General features: G+C 41.6%; 1 protein-coding gene across 2 annotated transcripts in view; it reads left to right on the top strand.

The window, feature by feature from the left end:
* The window catches only part of kcnh4b (potassium voltage-gated channel, subfamily H (eag-related), member 4b), a 169,977-nt gene that overhangs the window by 134,714 nt on the left and 19,096 nt on the right, over positions 1 to 16,167 (top strand). For both annotated transcript variants that reach the window (XM_072561492.1, XM_072561493.1), the window contains exons 13-14: positions 539 to 900; positions 11,417 to 11,523. In XM_072561492.1, coding sequence (XP_072417593.1) covers positions 539 to 900; positions 11,417 to 11,523 — 469 coding nt within the window. The remainder of the gene's footprint in view (positions 1 to 538; positions 901 to 11,416; positions 11,524 to 16,167) is intronic.

Below are 16,167 nucleotides of genomic sequence, written 5' to 3'. Positions count from 1 at the left end.
AGCCGACGACGCTGTAGAATCTGAAACAGGGAGGGTGGAAATCAGAAATGTAGACACATATGAAGGTTGGGTCACAAAAGAGTAGAGCTCACACTCAAGTAAAGTCTTTCCATACTCTATCCAGAGGTCCACATGAATAATGGCCATTTTCTGAGATACCGCCATTTGAAGAATAAATCCTTGGCATCAGTTAGAAACTCTAAGCAAAGAGGGGATGTGAAAGTAGGTGTTAATAGATAACTCACTGCAAAGTCTTTAACAAATAATCTTTCCACCTTAAATCAAATGCCAGAAATGTGGTTGTTTTTCTTACATTGAAATAGGAGAAAAGTTATATTGACTGGAATATATTGGGAGAGACGCATTCCATTCAATGTGACACGCGGCTTTGCAGAAAATGAAATAACAACATACAAACCTCCAATAGTAGGAGAATCGGTTGGCCAATTTCATTAAAAATGAAAGAGTGAGACCCTGTACCCCTCACTTAAAAAGCAGTCTGATGAGACCACTGTATTTGTCTTTTTTTTTGTTTTAGAACCACTTGGAGAGTGGTGACAATTCCAACAAGAAGCTTCCCTCCATTTTGGAAACTGAGGATGAACCAGGTGAATATTCTCATCTCTCACCAGCAACAAAGACCCGGAGGAAGCTCACCTTGCCCGGTTTGAACAGCCCAATCCGGCGAGGGTCGCTCGGGAGCCTGCTTGGAGATGACCTTAAGCATTACTCAACGATAAGACTTGGCAGTCGTTCACCAGCTAAGTGCAGGAGGGGTGGAAGCCCCCAATATAAGAAGGAAGAGACTGCATCGAGTAATGGAAATAGTAATGCACGAAAACCATCAAAACTACTTCTACCATCCCTAAACTGCTGTGGACCTCCTGATTTAAGTCCGAGGTATGTTTCAAACCAAATATGATGACAATGTGATTACTCAATATATATTACGCAGGTTGACAACTTATTGAACCACTGTACTTCACTCAGTCATATTTATGCAGGACCATACATTTAACAGTAAATTTGGGTGTTGATCAGCTCATACTGAATAATAATACAAATGTTATGAATTATTTTATTTTGTCGTCATTAGGATTATAGCCTGCACTTAAAGAAAATTCTGCAGATAATCTTCTCAACCGAATGCCAGGAAGGTCTAAAATGATATCTAGGATTGTTGAGTAACGGAAACAAATCCAAAAATGACTCGGCCAGTTTTGTTTCTGGCTGTCTTAGCTGGATATTCTTTCCACATACAAAGGATATCAGAGAATGTTTAAGAATAAATGCAGACATTTGAGAGTGTAATTTTTCATTTTAAGAAAAAGGAGACTAATCTCCATAATTCAGGGTCATAAATAGAATTGTAACAAAGCCCAGTTTCAAAAAGTACAATTTTGATGAAATTTCATTTGTGAGTCACCAATAGAAAGGAAAAAAAAATCCTTTGTTCCCCTTCAAAAGAGGAATGTCACTGTGGATTCAGTTAGGTTGATTATTGTGTCTTTCAGTTGTAAGGCAGTGACCAGTGTTATTATAGGTATCTTGTCCAAGTAAAGAAGTAAATGCAGGATAATTTTCCACACTGATATTTTCAATTTTAATTATCTTAACAAACAAATCTGAGATTCATAAGTCATCAGACTGTCCTTGACTGCATTTTACTTTCTTGGCTAGAAAATAAACTTTAATTTTCTATAATATTGTGGTAATAGCTCCGTGGTACTGTCTTGTGATTCACTCTGCTTCATAAGAATGGAAAAGGCTCCATGTAAAGGATTCATTTTGATGAGAGAATAGAAACCAGTGCTGAATAGATGCTGCACTAATAAAATATGCATGTTCGAATATTTGGATTCAGCACATAATTTAGATCTTAACAGCTGGCTATCATCATATGAACCCGCTTAAAGGAGATGAAACAGATACCTGACTGGGTGCAGTTTTGGTGAAGCACTCAGAATTTATACAACGCAAAATAAGGTAATTTGGCCCATCATAGCGCCAGGGACCTGGATTCGATTCAACCCTCAGGCAACTATCTACATGAGTTTACTCTGTGTGCTCTAGTTTCCTCCCACAGTCCAAAGATGTACAGGTTAGGTGGATTGGCCATGCTAAATTGCTCTTTGTGTCCAGGGATATGCAGATTAGGAAATTCAGGGTTACAGGGATAGGATAGGGGGCTGGGTCTGACTGGGATGCTCTTTGGAGAGTCAGTGTGGACTGGATGGGCCAAATGGGATTCTATAATTCTACATCATAAACCTAACCCTATCTGCACCAGCTCTCCAAATTAACATCTCACTCAATGCCATTCTCCTGTCTGTTCACTACAATGATGCACATTATTCCTTTTCAAATAGCTGTCTAATTCCCCATTGGAAGCATTGAATGTACCTGCTCCATCACACTGTCAAGCAGTGCATTTCAGACCTTATGCACATGTTGTGTAGAAATGTTTTTCCTCATATCACTATTATTTCTTCTGCTAATTTAAATCTCTACCCTCTCTTTTGCAATGCTTTCACAAATGTGAACATTTTTTCCCTATTTATTCAGTTCAAGTGGGCATGATTGTGAGAGGGCTTTTTTATATTCATCTGCAGTTTATAGGCATTTCTGGCTAGACCAGGATTTATTGCCTGTCTCTAAAAGACCTTGAGAAAGGTCCAGTTGCCTTCTTAAATATAACGGACTAACTTCCTAGGCTATTCTCATCTGTAGATCATTAGTCCAGATCTTCATGTTACAAGTCCAATGTTGTCAGTAAATCATTACAACCAGCCTTTCATAGAAATTTCACAAAATCCCTACAGTATGGAAACAGGCCATTTGGCCCACTAAGTACACAATAACCTTCCAAAGAGTAACCCGCCCAGACCCACTCCCGTACCACTCTACATTACCCCTGCCCAATGCACCGAACCCACAGTTTTGTTTCCGTAACCTCAAACTTGTTCATTTCTCAGGCTTGGCTAATTCCTTTCAATTTCTGTAATATTTGTCTTTGTCCTCCAATAATTTATTCCAGACAGAGTTATTGCTGCTTCTTTCAATCTATGAACAGTTATTAAAGTTCTGAAGTCAACACAAGTACCAAGATACAGTGCCTTACTTTATGTAGTCTTCACTCACCCATTCCCATTGAAGGTATGAACTGTGCTGACTCTCTCACACACACACACACACACACACACACACACGTACACACGTACACACACACACGTACACATGCACACAGTAGCTGAGAATAACTCAGGGACTGACTGAAAGGGTCAACAGATTCTCAGCTCCCTGTTGGCAGTACCGGGCAGCTCAACTGCTTGGAGGCAGATACCCAGTGCAGGTGAGGATGCCAGGCTGTAGGCAGGTCTGCATGCCCTTGCTTTATCCCTGGTGATAGTGCAGCAAAAAAACACCTCATATCAAGGCTCCCACCTCTCCCCAAAAGGTGACCTGACTGCATTTTTCAAAAAAACATCATTCATGGAATGTGGATGTCACTAACTAGGTCAGCATTTATTGCTTGTCCCTAATTACCTGGAGGGCAGTTAAGAGTCAACCAAATTACTGTGGGTCTGGATTCACAAATAGGTGAGACCAGGTAAGAGTGACAGATATCTTCCCTAAAGAACATTAGTGAGCCAAATTTGCCTTTGATTATGACAATCAACAACGGGTTTGTAGTAATGTAACTCACCATTAGGCTAGCTTTTTAATTCAACATTTTTATCGAATTCATTAACTGCCATATTGAGGTGTGAACCCGAAGGCTTGGGAAGTTAGCCTGGCATGCTGGATTACTAGGCCAGTGACATTGCCATGACACCATCATTGCACCTGTTCTTGAAATTAGTTTTAACAAGTAGTTGGGAGGGTACCTTCATGATGATGTCATTTCTCATTGACCTACTTTGTAGTGGAGTCAAGTGCTTGGCTGAAGCTGAACGGCTTTTGATTGGCCATCCAGATTTGTGAGCTCATTCCCACATTCATTGGCGAGGGAACCAATCACTGTGCTAATTGAGAGGGAGTCTCAATCAAAATCCCAGGTCCCAGGAGGGAGGTTATGCTTCAGCTGCATAGGGTGCTGATGAGGCCATAAACTAGTGTACTATATACAGTTTTGGTCTCCTTACTTGGGAAAGGATGTACTGACACTGGAGGGGGTGCAGAGGAGGTTCACTAGCTTGATTCCAGAGTTGAGAGGGTTGGCTCGAGGAGACACTGAGTAGACTGAGATTATATTCATTGGAATTTAGAAGAATGGGGTGGGATCTTCTAGAAACATATAAGATTATGAAAGGAATAGATAAGATAAGATAGAAGTAGGGAGGATGTTTCCACTGGTAGGTGAAACTAGAACAAGAGGGCTTAGCCTCAAAATTAGGGGGAGCAGATTTAGGACTGAATTGAGGAGGAACTTCTTCATCTGGAGGGTTGTGAATCTGTGGAATCCCCTGCCCAGTGAAGTAGCTGAGGCTTCCTCATTGAACGTTTTTGAAGCTAAGATAGATAATGTTTTGAACAGTAAAGGAGTTAAGGGTTATGGTGAGACAGTGAGTAGGTGGAGCTGAGGCCATGAAAAGATTAGCCATGACCTTATTGAATGGCAGAGCAGGCTCGAAGGGCCAGATGGCCTACTCCTGATCCTGGTTCTTATGTTCTTCAGACAACTATTTCCCTGGAGGCAGGTTTGGGAACCATGAATATTTTTGGCCCCAGGAGTTTGCTGTGTGGTGAAGCATAGGTCATATGAACCTGCATGGCAGCGTTCCATAGCTCAGAACAGTCATGTTATTGGACACTTCAGTAAAAAAGAAAGCACAACTGACTGGGAGGGGGAGGAAGGAAGCTAACTCACTGCTCCCTCCCAGCCACTGAATCATGCCTTCAGAAACAGAGGAGAGATTGTCTGGGTTCTTGATTAACATCTCCCTTTTAAAAAATGACAAGGATTCTATGATTCCATGAAACTTTACTCCCACCACCAGTTTGATCCCACTTCAGACTGACTATGCTTTTTAAATCATTTTCTTTAATCAATCTGTTCAGGCTTGGTTAAGAAAACGAAGGAAGCATATGTCAGGTATAGATAGGATAGATCAAGTGAATCCTTAGAGTATAAAGGCAGTAGGAGTTTTCTTAAGAGGGAAATCAGGAGGGCAAAACGGGGACATGAGATAGTTTTGACAAATAGAATTAAGGAGAATCCAAAGGGTTTTTACAAATATGTTAAGAACAAAAGGGTAACCAAGGAGAGAATATGGCCCCTCAAAGATCAGCAAGGTGGCCTTTGTGTGGAGCCACAGAAAATGGGGGAGATACTAAACAAGTATTTTGCATCAGTATTTACTGTGGAAAAGGACATGGAAGATATAGAATGTCAGGAAATAGATGGTGGCATCTTGGAAAATGTCCAGATTACAAAGGAGGAAGTGTTGGATGTCTTGAAATGCATAAAGGTGGATAAATCCCCAGGACCTGATCAGGTGTACCCTAGAACTCTGTGGGAAGTTAGATAAGTGATTGCTGGGCCTCTTGCTGAGATATTTGTATCATCAATAGTCACAGGTGAGGTGCTGGAAGTCTGGAGGTTGGCTAACATGGTGCCACTGTTGAAGAAGGGCAGTAAGGACAAGCCGAGGAACTATAGACCAGTGAGCCTGATGACGGTGGTGGGCAAGTTGTTGGAAGGAATCCTGAGGGAGAGGATGTACATATATTTGGAAAGGCAAGGACTGGTAAAGGATAGTCAACATGGCTTTGTGCATGGGAAATCATGTCTCACAAACTTGATTGAGTTTTTTGAGGAAGTAACAAAGGGAATTGATGAGGGCAGAGCGTTACATGTGACTTATATGAACTTCAGTAAGGCATTCGAAAAGGTTTTCCCATGGGAGTCTGGTTAGCAAGGTTAGATCTCATGGAATACAGGGAGAACTAGCCATTTGGATACAGAACTGGCTCAAAGGTAGAAGACAGAGAGTGGTGGTGGACGATTGCTTTTCAGAATGGAGGCCTGTGACCAATGGGGAGCCGCAAGGATCAGTGCTGGGTTCTCTTCTTTTTGTCATTTATATAAATGATTTGGATGTGAGCATAAGAGGTATAGTTAGTAAGTTTGCAGACGACACCAAAATTGGAGGTGTAGTGGACAGCGAAGAGGGTTACCACAGATTAAAACAGGATCTTGATCAGATGGGCCAATGGGCTAAGAAGTGGCAGATGGCGTTTAATTCAGATAAATGTGAGGTGCTGCATTTTGGGAAAGCAAATCTTAGCAGGACTTCTACACTTAATGGTAAGGTCCTAGGGAGTGTTGCTGAACAAAGAGACCTTGGAGTGCAAGTTCATAGCTCCTTGAAAGTGGAGTCGCAGGTAGTTAGGATAGTGAAGAAGGCATTTGGAATGCTTTCTTTTATTGGTCAGAGTATTGAGTACAGGAGTTGGGAAGTCATCTTGAAGCTGTACAGGACATTGGTTAGGACACTGTTGGAATATTGCGTGCAATTCTGGTCTCCTTCCTATTGGAAAGATGTTGTGAAACTTGAAACGGTTCAGAAAAGATTTACAAGGTGTTGCCAGGGTTGGAGGATTTGAGCTATAAGGAGAGGCTGAACAGGCTGGGGCTGTTTTCCCTGGAGTGTCGGAGGCCGAGGGGTGACCTTCTAGAGATTTCCAAAATTATCGGTGGCATGGATAGGATAAATAGACAAAGTCTTTTCCCTGGGGTCAGGGAGTCCAGAACTAGAGGGCATAGGTATAGGGTGAGAGGGGAAAGATATAAAAGAGACCTAAGGGGCAAATTTTTCATGCAGAGGGTGGTATGTGTATGGAATGAGCTGCTAGAGGAAGTGGTGGAGGCTGATACAATGCAACATTTAAAAGGCATTTGGATGGGTATATGAATAGGAAGGGTTTGGAGAGATATGGGCTCGGTGCTGGCAGGTGGGACTAGTTTGGGTTGGGATATCTGGTCGGCATGGACGGGTAGGGCCGAAGGGTCTGTTTCCATGCTGTAAATCTCTATGACTCTATGTTATGACAAACCACCTGAACAGGATTGGATTTGAACCGTGAACATCCGGCTCTGAGAAAGGGACACTACTGACCGTGCCTGAAAACCCTGGCCAAGCTTTTTAAAGCTGACCTTGTGTTGATAATTTTGCTACCTGAGGGTTGTCTACTTGTTTCATGAGGCACGTTGTGTCCAATTGCCTGTGTCACAGGTATTTTGAAGTAAATGTTAACAAACATTAAGAATTGAAACAAAATAAAGCAAAGAACTGGAGTTCTGAAACACAGAAAGTTCTGGAGAAACTCAGCAGGTCTGGAAGAGAAACAGAATTGACTTTCCGTCCAGTGTCTCTGTCAGAATGAACAATTGTTGCTCAGTTAAGAGAAATAAATTTCCTGCAGCAGAATGATCAATGATTTTAATGATTTATTGATATTCTTCACTATTATGAGTTATTTTCTGTACAGTAAGAAAAATGGAGCATGAACAAGGACTGTAGGTCTAAAGCGTTTTTAGGATTGTACAAACTCCACTACCTGATGCTCAACCAAAGTGACAGTTGCTCATTACTATACTTATTTTGACACACATCAAGCACAGCTTGATTTTATTTAATCGCTATTGTGATCTGTATCACTTTAATTGATCAGGTATCAATGCTGTCAGGTCTAAAAATAACAAAAATAACTTGCATTTTGAGTTACAATCCAACACAGGAACTGTATATTCCTGCAACGCCTCATACTGAAGAAAGAGTTGAAGTGCATCAGAGCTTTTGCAAAAAAGAATGGGATGGAAGGAGGCAATACTTTATAAAACCCTTTGGCATTTTTATTTGCTAATCCTGAATATAGCATGGAATGTGGGTTAGAAAACTGCATGAGTCATTGTCAAGGGAGGGTGGAAAAATAAAATAAATGAGCTGCTAATTATATTTAATTATCTGGTGCTAAAGTTGCAAGGAAAACTTAGGTGACATTACAGACAAAGAATGCTAAAGTACAATTACTGATGTATAGGTGTGAACTTAAGAGTGTTTTTGCTTTGTTATCTTTCTAGACACTTCAGAGTGCCTTCATGCTGCACCAGTAAGGTTTGATTCTGGTTGTAAAAAGAAATGGTATAAAAATCTATTGGAAGAGTTTTGAATGGTTTAACTGCTGGCCATTTACAACCAGCCATGTGCACACCCAACCTGAGCAAGCTCGTTTCCACCCAGTGGCTGATGGAGAATGGCATAATTGAGAGAGAATAATGCCAAATGAAAGTTGGAATGTGAAAGAGTTAAAGCAACTGTGGATATAAATGGAGGTGTGGGGAGGATCTGGACAAGAGAAGTGTGCAGTTGGGAGAGGACAGAAAAGGAATTAAATTTAGTGGGAGACTGGCTGAACAGGAATGTAAATAGTACATCATAATGCCAAAAAGCTGAAACAAAAATGGAACTGGGGTGTAAAAAAAACCTTTAAATTCGCTATTAACCTTTTATCTAAATTGAAGGTCACCATAATATCAGGGTGAAGCTAAATCTATCCACCTTCTGAAACATTGATTTCCCATGTCAGCTTTTGAATTTTGATTTGATTTGGTTTTGATTTTATTGTCATGCTTACTCAAGTACAAAAGTGCATGAGTATAGTGAAACGTGTACAATGTCACCACAAAAAGTGCTACCTCTGTACAAGGTAGAAGATACACAATCCTAAGAACAAGGCAGAAAAACAGAACAAAGTCAAAAGTTAAACAGTGCAGTAATTATAGCATAACATAGGAAATAAAATTAAAGGTTACACATTGCAGACCTTCTTAGGTATGAGTAGAAAATAAAGAAATAGAGATGAAAGTTCATTTTTGGCTTCGCAAATCAATACCCTCTACACCTGGGCAATTGCAAGAGATATGAGTTATACCGCACTTGGATGCTAATCTTCAAACCTGAACTCAATCACTTGAATACACTAATCTCATTTGAGCTTCACTAAATGAGCTTTGTTTGTATGAGAGGGTTTATCTACAACTGGGGGCAGCACAACCTCCCATGTATGGAACAACCTGATAAGTTCAGTGAGCCCAGACTCCCCAGCAGCTAGACTACAGTCAAAGGCAGCGTTAGCTGGTAATAAGAGGGCAAGCCAGCCTCCATGCTGGAGATTAACTCTTTCTGAATAAAACCACAAGACTATAAGAAATAAGACAGGAAGTAGGCCATTTGGTCCCTTGAGCCTGGCTCACCATTTAATAGGATTGTGGCTGATTCAAAATTCCTCAAATCCACTTTCCTGCCCTTTCCCCATAACCCTTGATTCCTGGACTGCTCAAGAATCAATCTATTACAGCCTTAAATATAATAGAAAGCCATTTAAACATTTTTGTTAGATTTATATGCATGTACTTGTAGAAAGCATTGATTTTTATTTCAGCATTGGTAATATTTGTTTTCCTCTGATTCAGATCTGAAATTTTAATCAGCACAAACCTAATCAACAAGAGATTGCACTGGATTACACAAACTAATTACCACTGAATTCATTCAGTGAAATGTCAACTGGGAGATTTTGGAGGGGCACAGGGAAACAGCAGCTCTGGATATGGGGCATTGGATGACTGGGACATCTCTGTGCGCTTTGAGAAGCTGTGGATCCTAGAAACCAGGCAGCATAAAGAGGAGGAAAAGTATACCTGTGGAATCTTTCATGGTGAGGGGAAGATATTATTGAAAGAATGGAGAGCCTAGTGGTAGAAATTTAGGAAAAGAGAAATTGAGGAAAATAGAGGTCAGGAGCTGAGAACCAGGTGAAGGTGTAGCCATATACAGCTGCCAGAGTGATTGCAGAAATATGGGTGTCATTCCCCACTCCCGCTACACGGTGCAGCCTCTGCATGGTCAGCTCCAGGGTGCTGCTGTACAGGATTTGTGTACTCAAAGTATCCACTTCTCAATGATTTTGCAATCACTGAATTTATCCTCAATGTAGAGTTTCTCCCCTTCAGCACAATTTGCAACAAGAGCAAATTGGGACTGAGAGAAATACATCAGTATTTGCAATAAAGTAAATAGAATTTTTATTGAAAGCTCACAGCATTACTATTTACTGACAGGTTTACTGCAAAAGCTTTAGTGATTACCACTTTCTCCTTGTGCCATTCTGTCATTGCCTCCCTTTCTGTTGTTGCTCTTGATGATGATCCTGTCATTCCAGTTTTATAATTCCCTCTGCTTCTTAAATGTAATTCTTAGCTCAAGAAGGACAGTGCCTTCTCTTTGGAGTTGGATGGTCTTCGTTCAAGTCCAAGTCAAGAGGCCTGAAGACGTGAGACAGGCTAGTGCTGCGGTGTTGCAGGCGCTGTCTCTGAAATAAAATGTTAAGCAGAGGCTCCACCAGCTTTCTGAGGTGGTATCATTGTAAAGAAGAATGTTTAGCCATCAGCCAACATTACTAAAATATACAATGTGGCTAAAATAGTATACAATTACAAAAATATACAATTGGTTTCATGGTGTTTGAGGGAACTTGCAGTGCCGAGTGTGTGGTGCTGGAAAAGCACAGCAGGTCAGGCAGCATCCAAAGAGGAGGAGGATCAACGTTTCGGGCATAAGCCCTTCATCAGGAATTAGTTAACTGCTGTTTGTCATCTTATATCAGAAGTACATTGGCTGTATAGCCATTGGAGCATTCTGGGCTCCAAAAATCCCTCTCATTTTATTTCTCTTGTTCACTTCCTCACACTCTCTTCTGAAATCATCGAATGATTATAGTCCAGGAAGCCAATCAGCACTTGAAGAGAAATACACCCGAGTCCCACCTTGCATTATCTTGTCCCTATAACTGTGTGAATATTTTCTGTTCAGCTATATAGCCAATTATCTTCTAAAAGCTTTGATTGAATCTGCCGCTAGAATACTCTCGAGCAGTGGACTCCAAATCTTACCCTCTCGCTGTGCAAGAATAAAAACCTTATACAGTCATTACTTCTTTTGCTGTTTACATTAAATCAGTGACTTTTAGTGCTCGATCCTTCCACCAGTGTAAGGCAATGTAAGTCACAAATTACATTTCCATCTGGTTGATACATTTTAAGGAAAGTGTTCCAGTCATAATTTTTATATTTGAAGTTATCAGAAACTGAGTGCCGGGCACTGCAGACCTGTGGTTGTGAAGTGACAGGGTATGTGATAGCTTATCAGGGGCTGTAGAATCAAATGCGGCTCTGAAGGTGAATCTGTTACTTACTGTGTGTCGAGGTGTCAGTCAGTAACATTCACTCGAGTCAGCTCCTGATCGAGTGTGAGTTGGAAATGGTGCAGTCACCAACTGGGTGAAACATGAGCTTGATAGTCAGCACATGAGCAAGCAGTTCACATTTAATCTCTCACATTTTATTTTGCAGAATTGTTGATGGGATTGAAGATGATGGCAAGACATATGAAACACCAACATTTCACTTTAACGTGGATCAGAATTTTCAGAAGCTGACCAAAATTTCTCCAAAGAAAGGTAATTGACTGCCTGACTGTTTTTCAACATTTGGAAGGTTGATCCAAACCGGGAGTATTTAGGGAAGTTTGCACCAGAGTTGAGTTAATTAAACAGATGGATCAAAAGGAATATTCTAAACAACATGTAGAGACTACTGGATGATATAATATTGCATTGATATACTTACTAGTACCTTCTACCACCAGAATTTGCTGGGATCATTGGCTGGGCTCAAGTTAAGGCCCTTCTCCGGTGTCCACATTTGCCCTGGGGGATTGAGTGGGGGTGAGGGTGAGGGGGGTTGAGTGAGGGTGAGGGGGGCGAGGGTGAGGGGGGGCTCTGTTGGCTTGATGTAGAACGATTCTGATCGACTAAGTTCAAGCCCTATATTGACTGTAGAAGTTCATGGAAACTTCTTTCCTTGTCGTGACCCATGCTTGATGTAAAGTCGTGCCACTGAAGTGGGATAACTGCGGTCCCTTTCTAACGGGCAATGATGCCCACTATTGGTGGTGGACCATGGCTAACTCTTCATCCACCTCAGTCTCCTACAATGAATGCTCTACAATGAATCACCTAAATCTTCTATTCTGTGGTTCAGAATCCTGCGATCCACCAGCATAGATTAGTCATCTTTGACCAGGTTCCTGAAACGAGCCTCATGCAAAACCACGAAAATCCCCAATCACTTTTTTCTTAATGGTACTCCCTGCCATTAATCCAACAAGTAGAGCCCACCTCATGGCACAGTGAGTCCCTGCCTCTGATCCTGCCCATTTGCCTGGGGATCTGAGGCAATTCTAATCCTCACAAGCTGCAAAGTCCTTGAAAGAAACCCTTTGTAGTCATGATTTCAAGGGGTGAGGTGGGTATTTTAAAAATGTCCTGTTGAGAAATTGTCAGAATTCCAACGTATTTTTCTGACTTGCGCAGCTGCAAGCAGCATGGGTGTTAAGGTTTCTGTGTAACACCACTGAAGAAAGTGAGAAGATTTATGTTCAGCAGGTTGCTGTGATGTACGGTTAAATTTGCATAAGGCAGCACCTCAGAAACCAGGCTACTTCACCAAGTGGCATTTCTGATCCCCTCCCCTCCTGCCAACACCAAAAACTGTACTCCTTTCAGTGACTGCTAGTCTTTCCAATGCAAATCAGCAGATGAAAGATGTTGCGACAGGATTACTGGTTTATGGCTCTTTCCTGATGAAGTGATGAGTTCCTGTGCCCAGTTTTATGTTTCCCTGTACTTTGGAATAAAGCAGCTTAAATTCATGGAGTTATTCTGATGCAGAAGGAGGTCATTCAGCCCAACGTGGCTGCACCAGCTCTTCAGTTGAGCATCATCACCTCCTGCTACTCTCCTGCTTTCCCACCTAACTTTGCACATTATTTCTATCCAAATAATCATCCAATACCCTCTCGAGGATACTTATTTAAAACAATTTGTCCATTCTGACACACCTTCGAAGAAGTTGGGCGGCACGGTAGCACAGTGGTTAGCACTGCTGCCTCAAAGCGCCAGAGACCCAGGCTCAATTCCTGCCTCACGCGACTCTGTGTGGAGTTTGCACATTCTCCTCATGTCTGCGTGGGTTTCCTCTGGGTGCTCCAGTTTCCTCCCACAATCCAAAAATGTGCAGGTTAGGTGAATTGGCCATGCTAAATTGCCCATAGTGTTAGGTGAAGGGGTAAATGTAGGGGAATGGGTCTGGATGGGTTGCGCTTTGGTAGGTCGGTGTGGACTTGTTGGGCAGAAGGGCCTGTTTCCACACTGTAAGTAATCTAAAAAGAAAAGTTAAGTCCAGTACATGTAAGCAGAAATCACTCTTATCCAATTCATGGCACAAGGATAGAAGGGGTGAGAAAGAAAAGGATTGGAGGTGTGTGGAGATCATTGTTATACCACTGCCATATGGTCAGTGTATTTCCAACCCATCATGGAGCAATGCTTTCATCATGCCAATAGGAATGACGTTCATTCCTGAATGTGGGAAGTCAGCATGTATTGCACGTGTGGTCTCCTTATGTAAGGAAAAATATAATGACATTGGAGGTATTGCCTTACACGGAAAGACTGAAGCGACTGGGCTTGTATACCCTTGAGTTTAGAAGACTGAGAGGGGATCTGATTGAAATGTATAGGATTATGAAAGGATTGGACACTCTGGCAGGAGGAAACATATTTCTGCTGATGGGGGAGTGCCGAACCAGAGGACACAACTTAAAAATACGGGGTAGACCATTTAGGACAGAGATGAGGAGAAACTACTTCACCCAGAGAGTGGTGGCTGTGTGGAATGCTCTGCCCCAGAGGGCAGTGGAGGCCCAGTCTCTGGATTCATTTAAGAAAGAATTGGATAGAGCTCTTAAAGATAGTGGAGTCAAGGGTTATGGAGATAAGGCTGGAACAGGATACTGATTGGGAATGATCAGCCATGATCATATTGAATGGCGGTGCAGGCTCGAAGGGCTGAATGGCCTACTCCTGCATCTATTGTCTATTGTCTATAGTCTATTGTCTATTGTAATCCAGAGAAGGTTCACTAGGTAGATTCCAGATGTGGAGGGATGGTCTTATGAGGGTGAGTAGGATGGGCCTGTACTCATTTGAGTTTAAAAGAATTAGAGGCAACCTTTTTGAAACATGTAATATTCCTAAGGAACTTGACAGAGTAGTTGTGGAAAGATGTGTCTCCTTGTGCAGGCGTTTAGGTTTGGAGGACATAATCTCAGAGCAAGGGCTCATTCACTTAAGACAGAGATGAGGAATTTCTTCTCTCAGAAGGTAGTGAATTTGTGGAATTCTTTGCCACAGAGTGCTATCGAGGGTGGGATGTTCAGTGTATTCAAGGCTGAGCTCAACCTATTTAATCAATAAGGGGACTAAGTATAGTGGGGATAACACAGGTATTGGGGGATTGAGGATCATCAGATCAGCTACGATATCATTGAGTAATATAGCAGACTCAATGGGCTGAGTGGCCAGCTTCTACACCTACAATCTCATTCACTAATTGGCATTTTCCATTGACTGGCTCAACCCGATCTCAATGAATGTCTGTCATGTCTCTGAAGCATATCATATTGACCAGACGCAATCCTCATGTTGCCTTTATTGTGCAGTGTAATCTAGCTTGATGAAAAAAATAGCAGTACTTTCCTATGAGCAGGACTTACTTCTGAGATGATTTGTCTCTGATTTTTAATGGTTTCTAGGTTGCAATGACAGCAATTCCAGGAGTTATGAACAATCTTCCTTCAAAGGTGCTGGACTGTTTCTGCATTACAAACTCAATCACAAACGGGCAAATAGTCACTCTTTAGGATTTTTACCAAGCTGCTCTACCTCCGGTATAGGTTCCCTGCACAATGAAGTGTGGTCTCTTGAATCTAGAGGGCAGCTTTTAGCTGCACTAGCATCCGGGCAGAGTTAGACCTAGCCAGAGCCCAGGCTCCCCAGGCTGGCACAACCAGGCACTTAAAGTCCATTCATTCCTTTGCTTTGGGAAGTTGGAGGCCAACTAGAAAATCCCAGTGTCCTCCTTCAACTGCCTTTACCAAGGCTCTTCATGAGCCTTGTTTGTTACAATATGGATTCTAATGTACCTCTCCAAAAATTCCCACTGACCGAGGATTGGCACTGGTGCCATTGCTAGAACAGTGCTTCCTTATTTTGTTTCTGCATGGCCAAACTATCATTTTAAGATTATGCCCCATTGGGTTTCCCACCTGTGAAAATGCTTTTTCTGTAACTATCCTGTTGAGTTCCTTTGCACATTTAATTTCACTACTTTTAGAATCCCCTCAGTGCGGAAACAGGCCCTTTGACCCAGCAAGTCCACACCAACACACTGAAGAGTAACGTATCCAGACCCATTCCCCCTAACCTATATTTACTCCTGACTAATGCAACCAACCCTCACATTCCTGAATACTATGGGCAATTTAGCTTGACCAATTCACCTAACTTGCACATTTTTGAAATGTGGGAGGAAACCAGAACACCCAGAGGAAGCCCACACAGGGAGAATGTGCAAACTCCACACGGACAGTAGCCCAAGGTTGGAATCGAACCCAGGTCCCTAGCACTGTCAGGCAGCAGTACTAACCACTGAGCCATCTGCTGCTCTACATGATGTGAATCTATTATTTCGATTTACAAAACTATTATTTCTTCACTAAACAAAGCTTAAACAGGACCCACATTTTTGGCAACAAATATAATGTAACTTTACACAAAATGAAAACAGATGTTTTCGAATATTAAAGCTGTTTTGAAATAAAAACAAATGTGGTAAATGAGAAATCTTTGCCAATAAATATAATGAGCTCTTTGCTTCTTGTGGCAACAGAGATTTGAGAAATGTAATGACTGTACCAAGGCTTATTTGGAATTTTTAATGATGTGGCGAAATGAAACTTGAAATTAAAATGAAATTGCAGGCTCCAAATTAGTTTTATTAATTTTTCTTTTTGTAAGTTTGAATGAAATAATCGACTGAGATCCTGTCAGCCCTCTCAGGTGATCTTCAAGAAAGTGCAGGGGGGGATTTCAGTCAGTATTTATCATCAATCAACATTACTGAAATAATCATCCAGTCATTATCACATTGCTGTCCAAAGGAGCTTGCTTTGTGTAAATTGGCTGCCATATTTCCTACAT

Source organism: Chiloscyllium punctatum, chromosome 42, assembly GCF_047496795.1.
Source record: "Chiloscyllium punctatum isolate Juve2018m chromosome 42, sChiPun1.3, whole genome shotgun sequence".
In the NCBI taxonomy this organism is placed as follows: Eukaryota; Metazoa; Chordata; class Chondrichthyes; order Orectolobiformes; family Hemiscylliidae; genus Chiloscyllium; species Chiloscyllium punctatum.
The sequence above is the reverse complement of the archived record's forward strand: the minus strand, read 5'-3'. Positions and strand labels throughout refer to the sequence as shown.